The sequence below is a fragment of the Pteronotus mesoamericanus genome, unplaced genomic scaffold, assembly GCF_021234165.1.
Source record: "Pteronotus mesoamericanus isolate MK-2021 breed Mesoamerican mustached bat unplaced genomic scaffold, CSHL_Meso_final contig_557, whole genome shotgun sequence".
In the NCBI taxonomy this organism is placed as follows: Eukaryota; Metazoa; Chordata; class Mammalia; order Chiroptera; family Mormoopidae; genus Pteronotus; species Pteronotus mesoamericanus.
In genome coordinates, this window is record NW_026555200.1 from 3,295,018 (window position 1) to 3,313,974 (window position 18,957).

General features: G+C 48.9%; 1 protein-coding gene across 6 annotated transcripts in view; it reads right to left on the minus strand.

The window, feature by feature from the left end:
• PRDM2 (PR/SET domain 2) overlaps positions 1–18,957 on the minus strand; it is a 114,660-nt gene that overhangs the window by 19,978 nt on the left and 75,725 nt on the right. For 5 of the 6 annotated variants that reach the window (XM_054579712.1, XM_054579716.1, XM_054579713.1 and 2 more), the window contains one exon: positions 13,640–18,023. In XM_054579712.1, coding sequence (XP_054435687.1) covers positions 13,640–18,023 — 4,384 coding nt within the window. Of the gene's footprint in view, positions 1–8,969; positions 10,291–13,639; positions 18,024–18,957 lie in introns of those variants that run through there. The other variant, XM_054579714.1, reaches the window with a different exon arrangement.

Genomic DNA, 18,957 nt, shown 5'->3' on the forward strand with positions numbered 1-18,957 from the left:
GTGGTGAACACACCCCCGTAGGACACTGCGCAACACCAAGCTTGTCCTGGTTAATGACCAAAGGCCACATGTCCCCCGAACAGCAATGAACAAGTCCACCTCAGCTGATGCTTAGAAATGTCCCTGACTCTCGAGCTGCCCTGGTTCATCTGTCACAGGATGAGTATTAGGATTAAGAAGAAATATAAGTGGAATGTTCTGAGAACTGAAAAAATGCTATAAATACATCAGAGATTGTTAATAAGCAAAGGAAAATAATTCAAAATGAAAACCAGAAGCAAATAAGACGACAAGCTAGGGGAAAAAACTTTTGTTTTTCTTCTTAAGACCCCATGGAAGGCTCTGAAGTCTGGATAAAACTCACTTGGGAAGCTGATAAAAAGGAAGATTTCAGAGATGACAGTTTCATAGGTCTGGGATTTTTAGTAAGCCTCCACGTGTTTTTGGTGCAGGCGGTCCACTAAGTGAACATGCTGGTGAGATACGCCAAACGTGGGCCCTCCGCACACCTGGGAACACAGGAGGGGAAATGCCCCGCCCCTCGCCGCTCGCCGTAATTAACAAGGAAAGTCTGCTGCGCCCGCGAGATACTGCGCCTCCCCTAAACACCTGTCCGACACAATTCAGGACATCGCTTTACTAAAACACCTGCCGTCAGCCGGCACTCATGGGCTGTCGCTGTCATTTTTATAAATAGTTCTGAGGGATACAAACATATTAATTATAGTGAAGCAAAAAAAAAAGACAGAGCATGCACTTCAGCTACAATACCCAACACCAACTTGTTGAGGTGCCTCAAAGTGGTTTGCACCTACCCGAGAACAAAGGTAACGCAAATTTGTTTTCACCAAACTCACTTGTAAAATTCAGAGAGGCCTAAATATGAAAGAAGGTAAGAGTGTAAAACGCCCATGAACTTCTGCGTTGGTTACTAGAGAAAGTCTGGGAAATTGCTGGTGTTATATCCTGACTTAGAAAAATCAAATCAATGGGCGGTTGACCCTTCACTATCAAGGGATGGGGTGGATGAACCCTGGGTACTAACTCACAGATTCAACCACTCGTCAGCACGTGGCACCACATGAGATATTTGTTCTAACCCTAGATTAAAGGACGGAGGCTGGAGGTAGAGAGAACGCCACTATTCCATGTCAGAACGCGGGCACTTCCCGGGCAGCAAACCTTCCCTGAGAGACGGTGCACTTTGCCCAAACTTGCATTTCATTCTCGCCACAGATCATTCGTTAAACTCATGTAGGTTTTAGGAGCTTAAAAGGAAAAAGAAGTAGACATGTTTGTTACACTTTGACACACTCCTACCCAGAGGTCATTTGTCCAGCAAGTGTCACTGACCAGCAAGAACCAACAGGCAAGACGCGTTTTTAACGAGGCGGCGGACCCCGCCAGCAGATCCGCCCGGCTGTCGGCTGTCGGCTGTCGGTGCACTCTGCTCGGGCAGGCCCCAACGTCCTCTCAGGCCCCGCCTATCTCGTTATTTACGGGAACTATTAATGGCACCACTACCTAGCTTGCTGGCCCACGGAGGATTAGCACCTCTGGAGGAGGCCAGGGAGTGCAGACGCTATGCATAAATAATAAATGAAAATGGAGCCAGTGAGTCCATCCTTCCAAAAACCTTTTGAAGTCACGTCGCAAGCGTCTGCGCGCTGCCTGCCTGAACCACCGCTGAGGGCATCGCTTCTGCACCGCAGTGTTCGTTCATGGCTCCCTTGAGCCTTCAAGCAAAGGTGGAATTGTGGCCAGTGCAGATTTTAAAAGCAGAGGCGTAGCAGATACGTTAGGCCCCCGACAGCCAACACCTGAGCCGCAGATGTTCGACCCGCCCCTTTCTGCCTCCAAGGCACACACCGGACACACGCCCTCTGACCCTGAGCGCGACCTCCCAGATGCATCCAGCCCATGCATCCCACCAATGCAGCAACCCAGACTGCAGCTCCCCGGGCACACACGGAAACCTAGTGGAGACTTCTATACAACAGAAGGCAGGCAACGCTAGGAAGCAAGGTTTGGACGAGTCAGTATATGGACCTGCTCCTTCTCTCACAAACCTGGGTGGCATCCTATCAGGCACGGCCGGAGCTGCATCCTCTGGTCTCCCGAAGACAGGCAGAAATGGACCAGGATCCGGGAGGACCAGGACACGCGTTCACCTCCATGTTTTAGCTCCTTCAAATCAACGGGCGCTTGTCATCCACACTCAACAGCTGCTTACCAGCAAGCAGTCCCCCTGCTTCTTACTGGTGCCACCGGGGAGGGCCAGGCACAGCCAGGGCTTCCCTCCCAGATCAGAGCACACTCGGACTGACAGGTGGGGCCACGCTACCTGCACCTAGCTCTGCTCTTACTACCTGCAACCGCAGGCAAATTGCTTAATTTCTCTGTACCCATTTTCCCATTTGTAGAATGGGAGAACGTAAAAGTATTTCATAGGTCTTTTTTTTCTTAATGATTAAAGGGGGTCGTATAGGAATAGACCTAAAAATTGTGGCTGGAAGCACTTTAAGATACCAGGCATTGTTCTTACATTATTTCAATGAGTCGGGGTTCCTTGGTTAAGTTTTCATAGGGCTAATGAAATGTTCTCTTCTGAAACTACCTTTTGAAATGTATGTTTTGGCTTTGAAATTCAAAACCAAGAGAAATAGTTACATATATGGAGGGCTGATACACAAAAACCAACCATCTCTTTTCTCACCTTGGCTTGAAAAACGACTGCCTGTTTCACGGCGCATTCTCTTTCGTGCCGGTGGGTGGGCGCGCCTGGCGTGGAGAAGCAGCCGCTATGGTCCACGTGTGGACAGCGCAGGCCCAGCTGAGACAGCAAAGACCCCCGGGGTCAATGGCAGCAGAACTGGTGGGCACAGGCAGGAGAAGATGGGATAGGTTCTGGCTACAGCGACCTGTGCTGTCATGAAATCACATACGTGGCAAATCTGCTTTGAGTGGAAGCCACGACTTTTAATCAGATTCAAACAGGACATCCTTCAACGATATCCACCATGATGGCGGCTAACGTTCATGAAGCACTTACTGGAGCAGGCAGCACCTGGGGTCCTCATGGGTGTGTCTGTTGTCTTCCTTTGTGGTTGGATTGATCATTACACCATTTCACAGAGAGGAAAACTGGGACTCACAGAGGTGACATCATCTGCCCCAGTTACAGAGCTAGTAAGTGATGAATCCAGGATGCAAATACTTCATTCGATTAAATATTTATTGAGCAGCTACTACACACCAGGCACTGTTGTACATGCTGCAAATGCAGCAGCGAATACCCTCCCTGGGTGGACTTGCCATCCGAGGAGGAGAGGCCTTCAGTCAACCAATGCAGCAGCTCAATTACAGGACACATGGAAGAGTTAAATGTCTCCAAAAACAGTAGAGCGAAGAGCTGGGGAAGAACAATAGCACTTATTTCAGCGTGGGTGGTCAGGGAAGGCTTCTGGGAGGAGGTGACAGCTGAGCACGGCTCTGGGGCCAGCTGAACCAGTGCCCTCACCTACATTCCGTCACCTGTGATGAAATCACAGCGACACCTGCACACCAGGCCAGTGTGGGCCCGCACAGAACCATCTCCTTCATGGAAGGCCAGGGGCCTTCAGGAAATCATGAGCTTGGAACGTGTGATCGTGGTGACCACCCTGATCAGACGCTGTGGCCCATGCCACCACCTCTCTGCAGCAAACCCCCCTTGGGCGATGATGTCAGCATGAGACACTCGCGGGGCACAGTGAACTAGGAGGTTTCGCAACACCTTTGAAAACAGGGCTTTGGGATCAGGCAGCCAGATCTGGGCTCCCTCACAGCTTGCAGAACGTGATGCAAGAGAGGCTGCCTCCCAGGCTCGATTTATCTGTAAATGCTGAGAATGCCACCTCCCTCCGGCGGTGAGAGAGCTTCAGACAAGTCAAGCCACACGGAGACCTCAGAATGGTGGCTCAGTGCTGACCAGTTACCTCCCAAGCACCTCTGCAAGCCCCAGGACACAGGACAGAGTCCACAGATCTACAGCCCAACACCTTCATGATCCAGCTGGATCATTAAAGATGTCTGCTGAATGACTGGCCGACTGAAGCGCTCCTGGAAGATGTTCCCGACTTCAGGGGTCCAGGGACGGCCGGGGACTAGAAGCCATCTGAAAATGTGCCTACACTCAAGCTGGCCTGGCGAGGGCCGGCCGCGATTATAAAAAGCCAAGTGAGGAGAGAACACTACGGCAAAAAAAATCGAATCCATATGCATTTTAAATAACTTCATTCCAGTAAGAATATTAAAATATTATAGTTTTGGCAATTATGAAACACTGAAACAAATGCAATGATTTAAAATGGAAATTCTATTTTTAAGTTAAAAAACAAAAATTGCCACAACTGCATTCTAAATCCCCTTTTGCTATTAACTTACCTGTGCAACAAATTCCAGGTCTTTCTTTCCTTTGAATGATTCCTACTCAAAATTCCTATTCAGATTTAACACTTAGCCTCAGTAGCTACCCAAGCAGAATTCCCGGTGGTACAGCAGGCTCCTGCCTGAAAGCTGCTGTGCAATGTTCTTAACCATGTTCTGATGCAGAAGAGAAACCTGTACTTTAACATCCCTCTGTGGTCTTGTCGTTGCTGAGAGGACACCCAAGTTCTCACCCCTGAGGTAGCACCTATCAAGGAACGTTCAAAATTGTGGGTTTTGTCTGGCTTCCTGCTCTGGTTTATAGCGGGGCATGGAAAGGCCCACTTAGGCACTAACTTCTTCTGTCAAGCCCTCATGTTCTCTGGAACACCCGCCCGAGTTTTGGGGCACTTTCTGTAAGAGACAGTTGAAAAGGAATCCAGCTGGTGTGAGGCAGATAACAGAAGCACGTACGAATCCTACTGCCCCAACAGTTTGGCAAGTTAACGCTAATAAAAGTATCTCCAGGCCTCCTTCAACGGCTCACAACAGAACTCCAAGTAAGTTAACGCAGTCACAATGGTTTTTCCAACTCTTAATCTAGAAAGTAAATAAAACCTACATACACCCTCCTGGCTCTGATCCTGCACTTTAAAAACGACTTCTTACTGGCAGAAACTTAACTCTTTGTTTCGCACATGTCACGCACTATTTACTGAGGTGAGGAGGCAAGCCCTGATCAACTTTCTTTTTGGGCTCATGCCCAATAGATCAAAGTTCTCAAGTGACATCTGAGGACACGTCCCATGACCCCCAGGCCCTTCTTTAGAACCAGTTTCAAAACCATAGGATATTATTATAACGAGCTTGATTTCCCTTCCAGAGATTTTTGTTGACTAATCAGATTAATCTAGAAAGTCAGGGGGACTTGGACAGCCCGCGACAGGGGCAGGAGCAAGCCCCGCAGCTTGGAACAGGTTCCGAGGAGCAGCCTCGACAGCCCGGCAGACTTGCTGCACTGGGGAGGCATCCTTGCCCACAGAGAGGCGGCTTGACTTGTTTACGAATGCAGGGAAAGTTTTAAAGGGGTTTTAACATTGAAGGGAAATGAAGCTCCAAAAAAATATTAAAATGATAGACATGATGGCACAGGCTGGAGGCAGTTCGAATCCCAGCTTGCCCCTTGTGTCTTTGGCGGGGGAGTGGGGCGGGCGGGATTTCAACTCCCCCAAGTCTGTTTCCCCATCTGTAGATGACACCAAGCTCATGGTGTTATTGTCAAGAGTCAGGTCCGGAAAATGCTCGGCACAGTACCTAGCGTGCAGAAAGCCAGCGAAAGCTATGCCAGGCTCCCCGAGCTTGTCACCACTTGCAGGGGAGGAACTCAAGTGAACCAGCTGGCTGGAGGCCGCAAGTGGGCCGGGGTGGTGGCCTGGGCAGTCCCCAAAGGGGAGACTGGGGGCACAGAGCCTGAGCCAATGAGCCGATGAACAGTCTTATATTTCTCCTCTGCACCTCGCCCACTCAAACCTCAAGTTTTGTTCCAATGTTTTTTTCCTTGACACCGATGTTTTGTCTAGGAAGAATTTAACAATATTATGCAACTAGGTCCAATCTGGGCCTAGTTTCTTTTTGCAAAAACATCCCAGAGTGCTCCACATTTAAGGCCCTGCGTTTTGTAGGCCACTCCCAGGGAAAGGTCACCAGGCGGGCTCTGGCCTTGGAAGAGCCACGCTGAGAAAGCGCAGAACAGGCCTGAGCGCTTTCCCCTGGGAGGCCCATCCTCTCGTCTTTCCATAAAGGACACACCCTTCTCCACAGCCCGGGGCTTCCTCCACAGACCCTGCAGCCTGGGGCAAGATGGGAACAATGACAGTACCTGCTTTGCAGGGTGACTAAGGATTAAATGTGAGGCACTGTAAGGCCCAAATCAGAGCAGATTCTTTGGCAATTAAGGGTGATAGTTTTCCCCATATAAATTCAGACATTCTTCAGTGTGCACTGAAGTTACCTGTGAAAATTATACAGACTATACAGACACCACCCCCAACTCCCCCACTTTACTTACTTTTACCCTCCCTCGCGGACATGCTTTTTGACTTTAGAGTGGAAAGGGAGGGGAGGAAACACTGATCGGTTGCCCCTCTCACATGCCCCGACTGGGGATGACCCAAAGCCTAGACATGTGCCCTGACCGGGAATCGAACCCGCCCACCTTTTGGTTTACGGGATGACGTTCCAACCGAGCGATGTTGGCCAGGGCAACTAGCCTGATTTAAAAGGACTGTTGTGGGGCTTTGGAGCCGGCATCCTGACCTCCCCTCCAGGTTATGCTGGAGAACCACTGAGCAGAGCACAGGGTGTGGCTCTCGTCCTTTGCCAGCCCGTGCGGCGTCCAGCGACGGTGCCCTGACGGCCAGGGTGGCGTGGCTCTCCCGCCTCCCCAAGTCCCTCAGAGTGGCTTGTCCACTTCTGACGCTTGGGACGCTCTCAACAGTGCCTCACCAGGACAGTGGTTGAGAGACCAGACCCTGAAGCAACGGCAGCAGCGTTGGTGCCACCAGGGAGGAGAGATGCCAGGGGCTCCCGAGCCTCCTGACAGGAGACAGAAATGGCAATCCTTTGTCTTCGTCAGCCTCGTCTCTGGAGTACTTTAAATGTGGCCTACGTATCTATCCAAGGTGACCTTTTTGTCCCCCACCTGTACGCCAATCCACTTTCAAGGTAAATTGCCTTTTACATATCTTTTTATCTATTCAAAGAAGTTCACTACCAAGTCGAAATCCACGTAACTAAAATAGCTGTAATTCTGGTAGCCACTTTATGTATTACAGTCCACACTCCCTGAGACACCCACTCTCCAATACTAAGCTAGAAGCTTCCTCTTCACCGCCCGGCCTCGGGGGAACGGTGACTAAGCAGCAGTTTAGAAGATAAAAGTATAAAAAAGGAGGAAAGGCCTCCATGCCCATGTGTTCCCTGCTGTTTGGAATCTCTGTCCCCTGATGTAAGCACTTACGCCACTGCCTGGTACACAGTAGGTGCTCGAAAAATTAATGTGATTCAGTAAGAACACCTTCTAGAAAGTACGTGTAACCACCACATTAAAAGAGCCATCCTAGAGAGAGATTTTGTAATCAGCCACATTGTGACAGATGCTTGAAAACAGCAGCAGGGACATAAGGCTTTAGTCACTAGCTCTTAAAATTTTTAATGTTTAACTCCATAAAGAGTAAAAGCAACCAAAACGGGGGCAGCTCGCTCCTGGTGAGATGGGAGTCAAGTGACTTCTTGGGGACCCCTCCGCCGAGTCAAGAGCTGCATGCCGCCCGCTGTGCTGTAAAGGCGGGGACGCGAGACAGACCCTGCCCTGCTCCCCAGTTGCTGGACGGCTGTCAGCCTCCAGATGCAATAAACAAGCCTCCTCTAGGAGAACGCAGAGGTTGCCTAGCCTCTCCCCGCTGTTGGCCCCCGGGGCACTCAGATCCAGAAAGCAGAACGGCTGCCCCGAAGCCGGGCCTCCCACAGCCGGGGCGGGAAGGCTGGAAGGCGTGCGTGTGTCCGGTGCCTGTCAGCTGCTGGCACGAAGGGAGGTGCGTGGTGAGCAGATGCCGAGATGGAACCCATTTCCTCCCAGGGCTGCGCCCCGTCACCGCACGCTGTGCTGGCCTCACCAGGGAGCCGTGTGGGTTCAGGCCTCAGTGTGGTGGGGCAGCTAAAACAAGGGACACTGAAAGCCACTTTGTAACTCTGCCCCCCAGCTCCTGCCGCCGGGGTTGTCGTGGGAGTATCATAAACCAGAAATGAGCACATCTGGCCAGGAGACGTGGATCCTGCCCTCGGCTTTACCACCTTTCCCTCAGAAGGAACGCGAGGCACACAAAGATAGGAAGCATGCGGACCACGGTGCCATGAGAGAAGACGTTGTGAAACTGCTGACATTCAACCATTTTTAGTCTTAGGATGAAACAGCAATAGCATATAAACTTAAAACAGATGTTCCAGCCTCTTCATTTCATTCTCTGGGGATCCTTAACTATAAAAATCCCCCAACTAGAGTCAACTGTGAGCAAGCGCAGAGGAAGCCGAGACCCCACGCGTGAAATGCGTGGCTTCGCTCTCGAGGCGAGGTACGTCGGCACCACCATCCAACTTCACGGCTGCCCCCTCGCTGGGAGATGAGCAACTGACCCGGCACGCTCCGTTAATGACCGACAGGACCGAGGGAGGACCGTGGGGCGGACCGCCACAGGCCCAGCGAAGCACAGGCTCTGAGCGCTCTCCCTCCGCGCCGCTGCATTTTTTGTCCTTGACTACTCCCGACCATGTACAAAATGCAGTCCTCTCACAAGCTTTTAGAAAGTTTTTATTGCTTACAATGATATAAAACGTATCATTTAGATTTTCCCCTATTTAGTAAGTGCTTGCTAGCAACAGCATTAAAAAACTTTTGTACATCTGACAAGCTCAAACGGTGAGGCTCGTGCCGGGAGGGGAGAACAGTGGACAGCAGCTCTTTCTCTCTGAAAAGGCTACGTTGGTGAAAATCAACGGACAACCCCTTTTGTATGTCAAATTGTAAATTTTAATGTTTTCATTAGAATAGTCTTTTATATCATAACTCTCCAACAAGAAACAATAAAATAACTAACAGTAAACTCCAGTACAAGAACACTCTCCAGATTAACAACTCAAACAAAAAATGTAAAATGTAAATCACATATAATACAATTGAAGCGTCCAAAACAATTTAAATAATTTTAAATATTTTATTTTTTAACTGCTACAAATGCTTTACACAATATTTCAACATAAAGTCCCCAGAACAGAAATGTAACAAAATGGGAATGATAGTGAAAGGGTTAAAGTGGCACAAATTCACCAAACAAGTATTAAACTACAAATTTTAAGAGGTAGATTACTTTTAAAGTTGAGAACAGCAACAACAAAAATAAAACCATGAGTAACCTAGCCATTTCCCACCAACTCAGTCATTAATCAGGGTGAAAGCGTATGACGCAGGGAGAAGGGTACACTCAGGGAGAGGCGAATCTGTCATCTTTCAACCTCTATGAGAGACTGAAGTGTAAAACCTGGTACGTATACTCATTATTACTTACAAGTCGACATACATCTTTATAGGCCTGTGATGCATCCTGGGCATTGGTATATTGCTACATAGTCTCCGATAATATAATAGTTATAAATTAGTGCCAGATAATTACTTGAGAGGATGTCCATCTGGATATATGCACATGAAACTGGAAGAGGCGTAAAAAAGGAGTCCATACCCAATCTGGCTCCCTCTCCGTTATGCTGGCAATCTGCTTGTGATAAAAAAGCAGGCTGAGCGAGGAGCTCAACGCCTCCCTCTGTCTATAATTAATTTAAAAGAAAGGCATCAAGAGCTGGTGTATGACCGAAACATCTTAAAAAGAGTGCATTAGAATTTGTCGTCCCTGAAATCTACAACAATCTACTGATAAAACAGAGAACTTGCTTTGCAAGGTTAAGTTCAAATCATTCCTTTCTCTGCGATGTGCCAAAAACCAGGGCCACACTCACACGTGAGTTACCAGTCCCATGAGGACGAGCCCGTTCAGCGAGCCCGTCTCACGGCGCCCTCTTGCATCTCAATCACCCGGGGGCCCAGCACGGGTGTTGGGCACCAGCGAAGCAGCGGATGCCTGACTCTAGCCAGGGCAACAAGAAGCCTGCCGGCAATCGGCTGTGTGTTAGGGTTTGAGTCAGCTTCAACTGGTCTTGCAAGCGTGGTAGATTTCGTGTCCTTTGTCGTAGTGCTTATCCTAAGTTGAGCATGCATTATCTTTATTTAGTCAATTAAGGTTTGGTTTGTGTGAGGGGCTTTTCTACAGGAAGTTCCTAGAAAATAAGAAAACTGAAGATAAATGACAATGTAACACAACCTTACACGAACTGACCATGTTAGAGAGAAGGTGAGCAGACCACATGACCGATGTTACTAAGACAGCAACAGAATGACTGGAGGGAAGCAGGAGCCCGGGGTCCTGCCCGAAAGGCACGTGCTGGCAAAGGCCCAGCCCTACTCGGAGTGGCGTGGCAGAGATGGATATGTGAGGAAATTGACATCATTTTTTTTTTTTAATAATTCATGACAAATGGGGAAACTTGGAATTTCATTTTGCTTCTCCATCTTTAGGGTGTTTTTGACTGGCTGAAATGGAAAAATAGCTTTTTAAAAAAGAGTTGCCCTAAAAGGAGCACTAAAAAGTGTAAAAATACCTTGGGATTTACAAAGACCAGAGACAAGTAAGAGGGAAGCAGAGAACGCATCTCTCTCCTTGTCTTTCGGTCTCCCAGCCCATGGAAGCGAGGCCTCGGCAAGAGCCCAAACCCGGTCCCCGCAGCGAGCCACGGGTTGGCTCCGACCGCTCACGGTGGCCGGCGAGCCCGGCCCGGAGGCGCCGGATTAAGGCCTAAAAATGGAGGCTCTACAGATGGGCGGTGTGCCCAGTTTCCCTGCTGCTCTGTCCTCAGAAAAGGATCTAGGGTCCCTGTCTTTCTTACACCCTGACCAGCACAATAGCTTGTGCTCCTGGAAATGACCACCCAGCCAATTCTGCTGGGTCCTCTGTGTGAAATGGAAAACTCTGACCTCGCGCCCATGGCTGACTGCACGTATGTGCCTGACCAACGGGGGCGTCCTGAACTGGCCTCTGATGGAGAATGCCCGAGTATTGGGGGCTGGCTCTTAACCACAGGCCGTGATGATGAAACACACAGGAAAAGGATGCCTGGTGGTACTACGGTGAGTCCCTGAACACACAACGGGGCACACAAAGCGAACTCACTGAAAACAGAGGGAAAGCGAGTGTTTCTAACCACGCGCCATGGAATCATCCCTGAATAAAATTTACAAGTAAAAATAGACCGAGAGGGCAGACGACTAGGGTTCAAACAGCTCTTTGCCAGAGTCACACAAGCACGCGCCACGGATGAGACGGGCGCTCTCGGCTCTCGTAAAGCTCCCCAGGCCTGAGGTCAGGAGCCCCGGCTTTACACCAAAGGCACTACAAGGTACTAAAAAGACCGCACAGACTCCCTGAAGAAACAGCCACTCTTGTGTCTGGGTTATCAGAATATGATGTCCTGTACTTCACAAATGTTCCGTCCCTTGTCCGCGGACCCCTGTGTAAGACACACGTCCTTCTGATGGGTCCACAGCACAGCTCTAGCGACTCATACAAAGCGGGACAGCCCCTGCAGACGCCTGCTGCCGCCACCTGCCAGTTAGAACAATGCTGTTTTCTTCTTATCTGCTTCTGTGTTTCCTTTTAGGCCAAATTTCATTCCAGCAACATAACCCTTGGTTAACTATCAAACAAACCAAAGTCATTAAGATTAACTGGAGTAAACAGAAACACAACTTTACCAGGCACTTTGGTCCCTGCGGTCTTAAGGGTTCTTCAAAGAGCACTGGGTGAGCGAGAGGCTAACTGAACAAGCTTCCTAAATGTACAGTTACTCAGAACTTTTCTTTACAATATTTTAATTTTTCATACCAACTTTACCCTTGTACTGTATAAACAGGATGCCATACAAAAATGATTCTTTCATACAATATTGGAGACAAAAGGGGATTAAACATAATACATTCTAAAGCATCAAACACCTGGGAGACGTTATAAAGTGCAATCTGTAAAAATGATGGCATATTCTGGCTCTTTAACCTTGAAAAGGAACTTGAATTCAAGAGCATCCCACTGCTGTGGAACTCCCAGGACACAGACTGAGCACAAACAGGAACCAGGAAACTTCTACAAGCAGGCCGCCCTAAGGGCTAACAGACAGGTCCTTATGCATATCCCATGGCCGGAGACCGAGATGCTGAGTAAGACCTCTCATGACTAATTATTCAGTACATTTTTGCAGTAGCTTTTTACAACTGTGACCCTTTACTCTGAAAGTGAATCATTCCAATCAGCCTTGGCTAACGACTCTTCTCTCCCACTTTCTTTAGCCATGACTTCAGGCACAGCAGCACCCAGAACTCCACCTCAGCAGCTGTGCGCCCGTAACGGCACCTCTGAGTCCTCACGGCCTCCCCAGGATGGTGGTCTCCTCCCCAGGTAACTCTGATTCTCTTTGCCTGAAACACCAAAGAGCTTTCGGACACTGAAGCTACAGCCAGGAAAGCCTAGAGTCAGGCAGCTCCCTCTAAATGCCCGCGACTGTAAAGTATTTTGCAGAAATTCTGATGATGAGTATTTCGCAAGCCTGACCTGTGGGCAATTTTCAGCAAACAGGAATTCCAAGAAAGTACATCAACCAAGGTTATTTAAGTCACTTGGAAAGTTTGAGAAGTCAATGTAACAGACTTAAGTATTGCCCTATGTTCTGGTGGCACTAAGAACACTTCTTAATAGAGGAAGAACACAAATCAACAGTGACATCCCCTCCGATCTAAGGTGAATTCTCACAGCACTACTGGGAAACAAAGGCATCAACGGGCTGGGCTGACTCGCCCTGGGTTTCGACAGGTGCCGGCAGGCCCCAGGCGACCCAGCCCCCCGCGTTCCGGGCGCTCTCCCAGCGCCTTCCCCTTTGGGGCCGCCGCCCATCGCCCTGCGCCTGCACACTGGAGGGGGTGGGGAACTCAGAGCGCTGTAAAGCGCTTATGGTGTATTTTGCTTTCACCAATGAGGCAAGTTTTTACATAAAAACAACAGAAGAAAGTAAGGATAATAGGAGCATTCTCATTTACTGTAACTATGCTTGAGTCACAGAAATAGTAAAGATGGCAATGTGGTTTTAATGACCTTAGCAATCCACTGTAACAGAAGAAAATGATCTATGATCCAGAAATAATACGACTGACACTGAGCCATTACCCAGAATAGGAACAAAGTTTAGGAGAATTTTGCCTATCCTTATGTGAGGGTGCTTCTGAGAGCTTTCCATAGTTTCAAATTCACTTCACAGCTGGCCCTACGGGTGATGGCACAGCTGTGAGTCTAGGTCTGAGATCAAAGCGAGGTGGTATCCATCTCTGCGGCAGCCAGAGCAGTAACCCTTCTTTACATGCCTACAACTTAAGCAACAGCCACTTCCTTTCAGTGCTTATATCAAAATTATACAGGAAAAAGAAAAATAACAGCCATTGGTCAAGTATACTGTTTCCTTCCAACCGTCCTTCCCGCCCCCACGCTCCTGAGCTCCGCACCCCTCCGCCCCGGGAGCCATGGCTTACCTGAAGTCCTTCAGCTCCTGCTTGCCACTGCTGTCCTCCCTCCTGCTTTCACTCAGGTCGGCAGCAGCTGCCAGCTGGAGGCTCCGGGTGATTGGCCCTCCGCTCCGCTCTCTCGATTTTACATTGAACCGGTCTGTTCTTTTCTTACTGGCCAGGGCGGATTTGCTCTGTAGGACGGCTTTGCTTTTCTGTACCCTCACGTGCAGGCTCCGGGATGTCTTGCTCGAGAGCTGAGCAGAATGGTTCTTGGCCACAGCTTTGGGTTTTTTCCCTTCGGCATGCGTTATTTTGGCCATTCTTATGGGGCTCGAGTTCCTTAAAGAAGAGCTTGGTTTTTTGGACTTCACCGAAGCTGCAAATTTGACATTCTGCTTGGACCGGAAGGATGAGGAGGGCAGTACCATCTGGGCGGGGCCTGAGCTGCGAGCTCTGGTCTTGCCCAAAGGAGCCTGCGTGCTCTGCATTTTAATCTCAGCATCCGCTGTCCTTCTGCGGTGGCTGTTGCTGCTGCTTTTGTCACTGCTTGCAGGTGATGAGTGCCCACCTTTCTTGGATGAGTGGGAAACTTTTTTTTTGGAAGGAGAAAGCGGTTTTTTGGGACAGCTAAAAGCAGCGTGCTTATTGAGGCTGCCAATGTATGTGAACTCCCTGTTACAGTACGGGCAGATGTGCGAGGAGGACTCCGAAGCATTTTTTAACTCGACCTTCTGCTTGGCAGATTTGTTTTTTTGCAAGATTGCTCTCTGGACAAGCTGGTTTTTTTTCTTCAATGCATTTAATTTGAGCTTATTTGGGGACACTTTGCTGAGCTCGACACTGAAGTTCAGTCTTTTGGGTTGTCCCATCCGCCTGAAGGTGTTCTTCCCAGAGTTATCCAAAACCACCACACCGTTTTTGGGTTGCACAGTTTGTTTCAGCGGTACTGGATTTTTCTTGGGGGTGTACCTCTTCTTGTCGCTAGCAGAAGCACATGCCAGGATATGTTTGTGTAACTCAGGCATGTTGTCTACACCTTTGCCACACTTTGTACAGCGAATGGCAGTGCTAAAAGTCTGTGGAATGTTGTGGGTAGTGAAATTGGTGGCCGTCACCCCAATACCCATGGGGTTTCGGTGATGGTACTGAAATGGAGGTGGTTTAAAGCTTGGGTAATGTTGATTGAGACCCAATCGAACATCTGGATCTTTTGTCTTTATTCCAGAAGCCATTATTTTTATGGTCGTGTAAAGCTCTTCGGAAGAATCGTTTAACTCCTCTTCCTCTTTCGATGTTTCTAAAGGGTCTTCTGGCAAACTCTGCATATGCTCCACATGGGCCTTGCTGGGGTCTGTGAAGTTCTGCGGCCTCAGAGTGCCACTTTCGAACTCGTGGTGTGTGCACACCTTATCTGGGTGGAGATCTCGCTGGTGCTGCTGCAAATTGCACAAAAAAGCAAACTCTTTTTTACAAACGGAACACACAAAGATATTCCCAACTCCATGAAGCAAAAAGCGATGTTCTGACAAATCAGTTTTAGCCTTAAAAAGCTGCACACAAAATTCACATTTGAAGGGCCATTCTTCAGCATGAACAGATAAATGTTTGGTTAGATCTTTAATGGAAAGAAAAGGTGATTCACAGACATTGCAGACAAAGTTTTTGTTGAATGTTTCCTGAACCATATCCTGTTCAACTGCAGACTGGGATTCTTCCCTGGGTTTCATATCTTCGTTCTCTAATTCCTCCTGTTTGAAAGATATCATGGGGAGAGAGGCTTCCAGATTATCCCCAGAGGAGACGACGGATGATACTGCGGAGAGAGGAGGGGGGGAGGGGGAAGAAGAGGAAGATGAAGAAGAGAATGAAGATGAAGATGATGAAGAAGATGATGATGAAAGTGTAGGAGGCCCCGGCGAGGCAGCCGACATGAGAGGCTCCACGGAAGGAATGGGGGATGGCGAGGGAGACACCGTAGGAGAGAGAATTGGAAGTGGGGACTGTGCCGTAGCATTTGAGAGCGGGGAGGGACACGGGTGAGGAGACGCCCTAGAAGAGGGGGCTGGAAGAGGTATGGTAGGAAGCAGTGGAGGCGGCGGTGTGGCAACAGTCAACACAGGAGGGCAGGGCGGAGGGGACGAGGGATGTGTTGGCATCAAGAGAGGAGGCAGCTGCCCAGAAGAAAGGGAGGGTGTCTGCAGGGCAGGAGATGAAGGAGAAACGTCAGGTGGGGACTCCATAGCAGGAGCAGATAAGCTAGCGTCGGGGCCAAGGTCAGGTTCAGCTTGGGGATCTAAAGATTTACAAGGACTCGGGCTCCTTGTCACATCTGACGTGCTTTCAATGGGTACACCGATGCCGTTGTATTCATTGAGAAGAACCTTCTGCAGCATGCAGGTGGTCGGTTTCTTTTTCTTGACAGCACTGCACGCTGGCTGCGCCACGTTACTGTCTTTGAATTCCTTGCCTTCCGAATCACTACAAGGCTTTTTATGCACGCTGAGATCTAACACAGATTCCCACTGGACTGGAGTCTTGGCTGCGCCCTCGGCCTTCAGCTTGACCCCGCTGGACAAATCCAGCGGCTGCTGGTTGCACACATTGCTGTAAGTGGAGCTGGCTGCCCACTCTTTGGACACCTTGTATTCATCAAAGCATGGAGGGCTCACGGCTTCCTTCTCGTCTCGCCCAGACACACTCCACGCTGGGGAGTTGCTGTGACTTTCTAATTTGGGCTTTTTGGAACTCAGAACCGCGTCAGTCCACACAGCTTTACCTTCGCTTTGCTTTCCAAAATCTCGAAGGGCAGGACTGTGCTGGGGAGAACTGGGAGGGGAGCTGGTCCGCCGCTTAAACCTGCTCGCGGTCACGGGCAGCATCGATGCAGGAGCGGACACACAGACAGGACCTAACTTCGGGATCTCAGCGGCCGACATCCCCGCAGGAGGAGTGAGTTTATCCTGGGTTTGAAGGAGCTGCTTGAGCTTGGATGACAAATACACGCCCTTCTCTTTGTGGAAAGACACCGCCTCTGTGGTGGATATGCTCAGGGGCAGGCTTAGGGAGCACGAGGGGGCTGCAGGCTCAGGCTCTGCTTCTGCTTTAATTTTGGGTAACACGGGAGGACTGGCAGTTCTCCGTTTCTTGGACTCACTGTTTGTGCTGCTGGAAGGCTCTTTAGGAAGATCATCTGTTATGGGCACCTGCGTGGTCTTTATATTTTGAGTGATTTCCACCGTGACTGGAGTGAGCAGGCAATTTATACCGTACAGGTCTGCCGGGCTGGATTCCATCTCGATCACATCGCAGTTACTGGTGCTGCTGCTGGTTTGAATTTTACCATCGATATAGTAATTTAAGTTTTCAGAGATATTGTTGGAAATATCCATGATGTACACGTCATCTCCCTCCCCTTCCTCCTCTGGCTCTGTGCTCGGTACGTAGACATTCTGGACAGGCTGGGCCTGCTCGGCGGGCGGCTGCGGCTCTTCCAGGAGGCCTCCTTTTCTCCGCACGCCTTTGGGGATCAGGTGGCGTTCGTGAACTCTCCGCTGATGGCGCCTCATGTTAGTATGAGTTCCAAAAACCTTTTTACAGTATTTGCATGGATGAAGCTCTTTAACTTCTCCATTCTCTTCTACAACAGAAGAATTTACTGTTTCTTGGGAAGCTTTCTCTGAACTCAAGAGCAGACAGTCTTGCCCAAGATTAGGAGGGTTCGAGTCATCTTTCGGGGTAGCGCTGTCTCCAGATATTTTGCCATCAGCTGGGTCTTCCGATGGCTGTAGTGTTAGGCTGGGTTTTCGCTTTAACCCCACCTCGTGACGACGCTCATGCCTCCGCCTGTTAATCTGTGTGCCGAATGCTTTCCCACAGTACTTGCATTTGAAAGCATGGCTGACTGTAGATATATGGATATGCATGTGACGCTCAAGCCCCTGTTTGGTTGTAAACTTCCTTTCACAATGCTGACATGGAAACATCAATGTTTCAAATACATCACCATTAGCCTCCTCCTTAGTTTTGGGGATTTTGTTAACAGGTGTTACCTCTGGAGAGTCTTCAACAGTTTCTTTTGAAATATTTTTTGGTTCTTCTAATAAATCTTCCAGCTTCTCATCACACCGTATTTCTGGCTCTTTCACAGAACTTTCATTTGGCACGTCAGCTTCTTCTTCTCCCTCTTCTTCCAATTCTTCATCTTCCTCCTCTTCTTCCTCCTCTTCTTCCTCCAGGTCATTCACCTCACAGTTTGTTGCTTCTGGCTTCTCGTCTGGTTCTGCCTGCAGCTCACAGGCAGGGGGAGGGATGACTAGTTCTGGAAGCACATCCTGACAAACCACCTCCTGAAGATCAGCTGTCTGCTCGGCTGCGGGCGCTGAAGGCTTCTCGTCCTCTTCTTTGGAACCTGGAGAGCACAGGGAAGCAGAAGCAGGGCGGTGAGGGCGAAAACCAGCTGCTGTTAGGGTCGTTCCTATTATTCAAGGGGGATCATGATTAACAACAAACAACATCCTCAATTGTCAAGCTGTATTGGATTGGAATCCATTTCATTCATTCAGCTAATATTTATAGAGTACCTACTATGAACCAGGCAACACACCAGCCAGTGAGGAGATATACATGAACAAAGAGTCACATAAAGCTTGGATTCTTTTCTGTGTCTAGTTGCACATATATACACATATTTTTACTTATAGAAATTGTAGTGCTTAAAATTGTGTTGGAGTAGCTGATGCTGAATTTCAGACTAGTTGTGGATTCCAACTTCTCATGATTCAAAACCGAAATAAGAAAACTGTTAAATATATTACCAGGTTAGATTCTTAGTGGTCTTTCTTGAATGGAATGATTCTCTCTCTCCTTCCTGACTAAATCCACATATTTAGAAGCCTGAACATTTTCCAGAATCATGTGATCAGAATTTTTTCAAGTCAGATCCTCTCTCCCAAGCCTGATCAAATTATTAAAGGAGCGGGAGTCTCGGTGCCCGGGAGAAACCCAGGTGGTCAGGGAAGGAGTCACTAGTAAGGTGACAGTTGAGCAGAGACCTGAGGAAAGTGAGTCACTCAAGTATCTGGGGGAGGGAAGCCCTCTGGATAAACAGCAGATGTGTAAGTTCTGAGTCAAGAACTTGTTAGATGTGTTCAAGGCACAGCAAGGAATTTGAAAAGGCTGTGGGTGGGGGAGGGACTGGAGGAAGGCAGAGAGTCGTAGATGAGATCAGAGAGACCAACTCACACAGGGCCTTGTAGGTTGTTGGCCTTTACTCTGAGTGAAACAGGGAGATACCAGAAAGTTCTAACAGAAATAACTGACTTATATTCAAGAATCACTCCAGA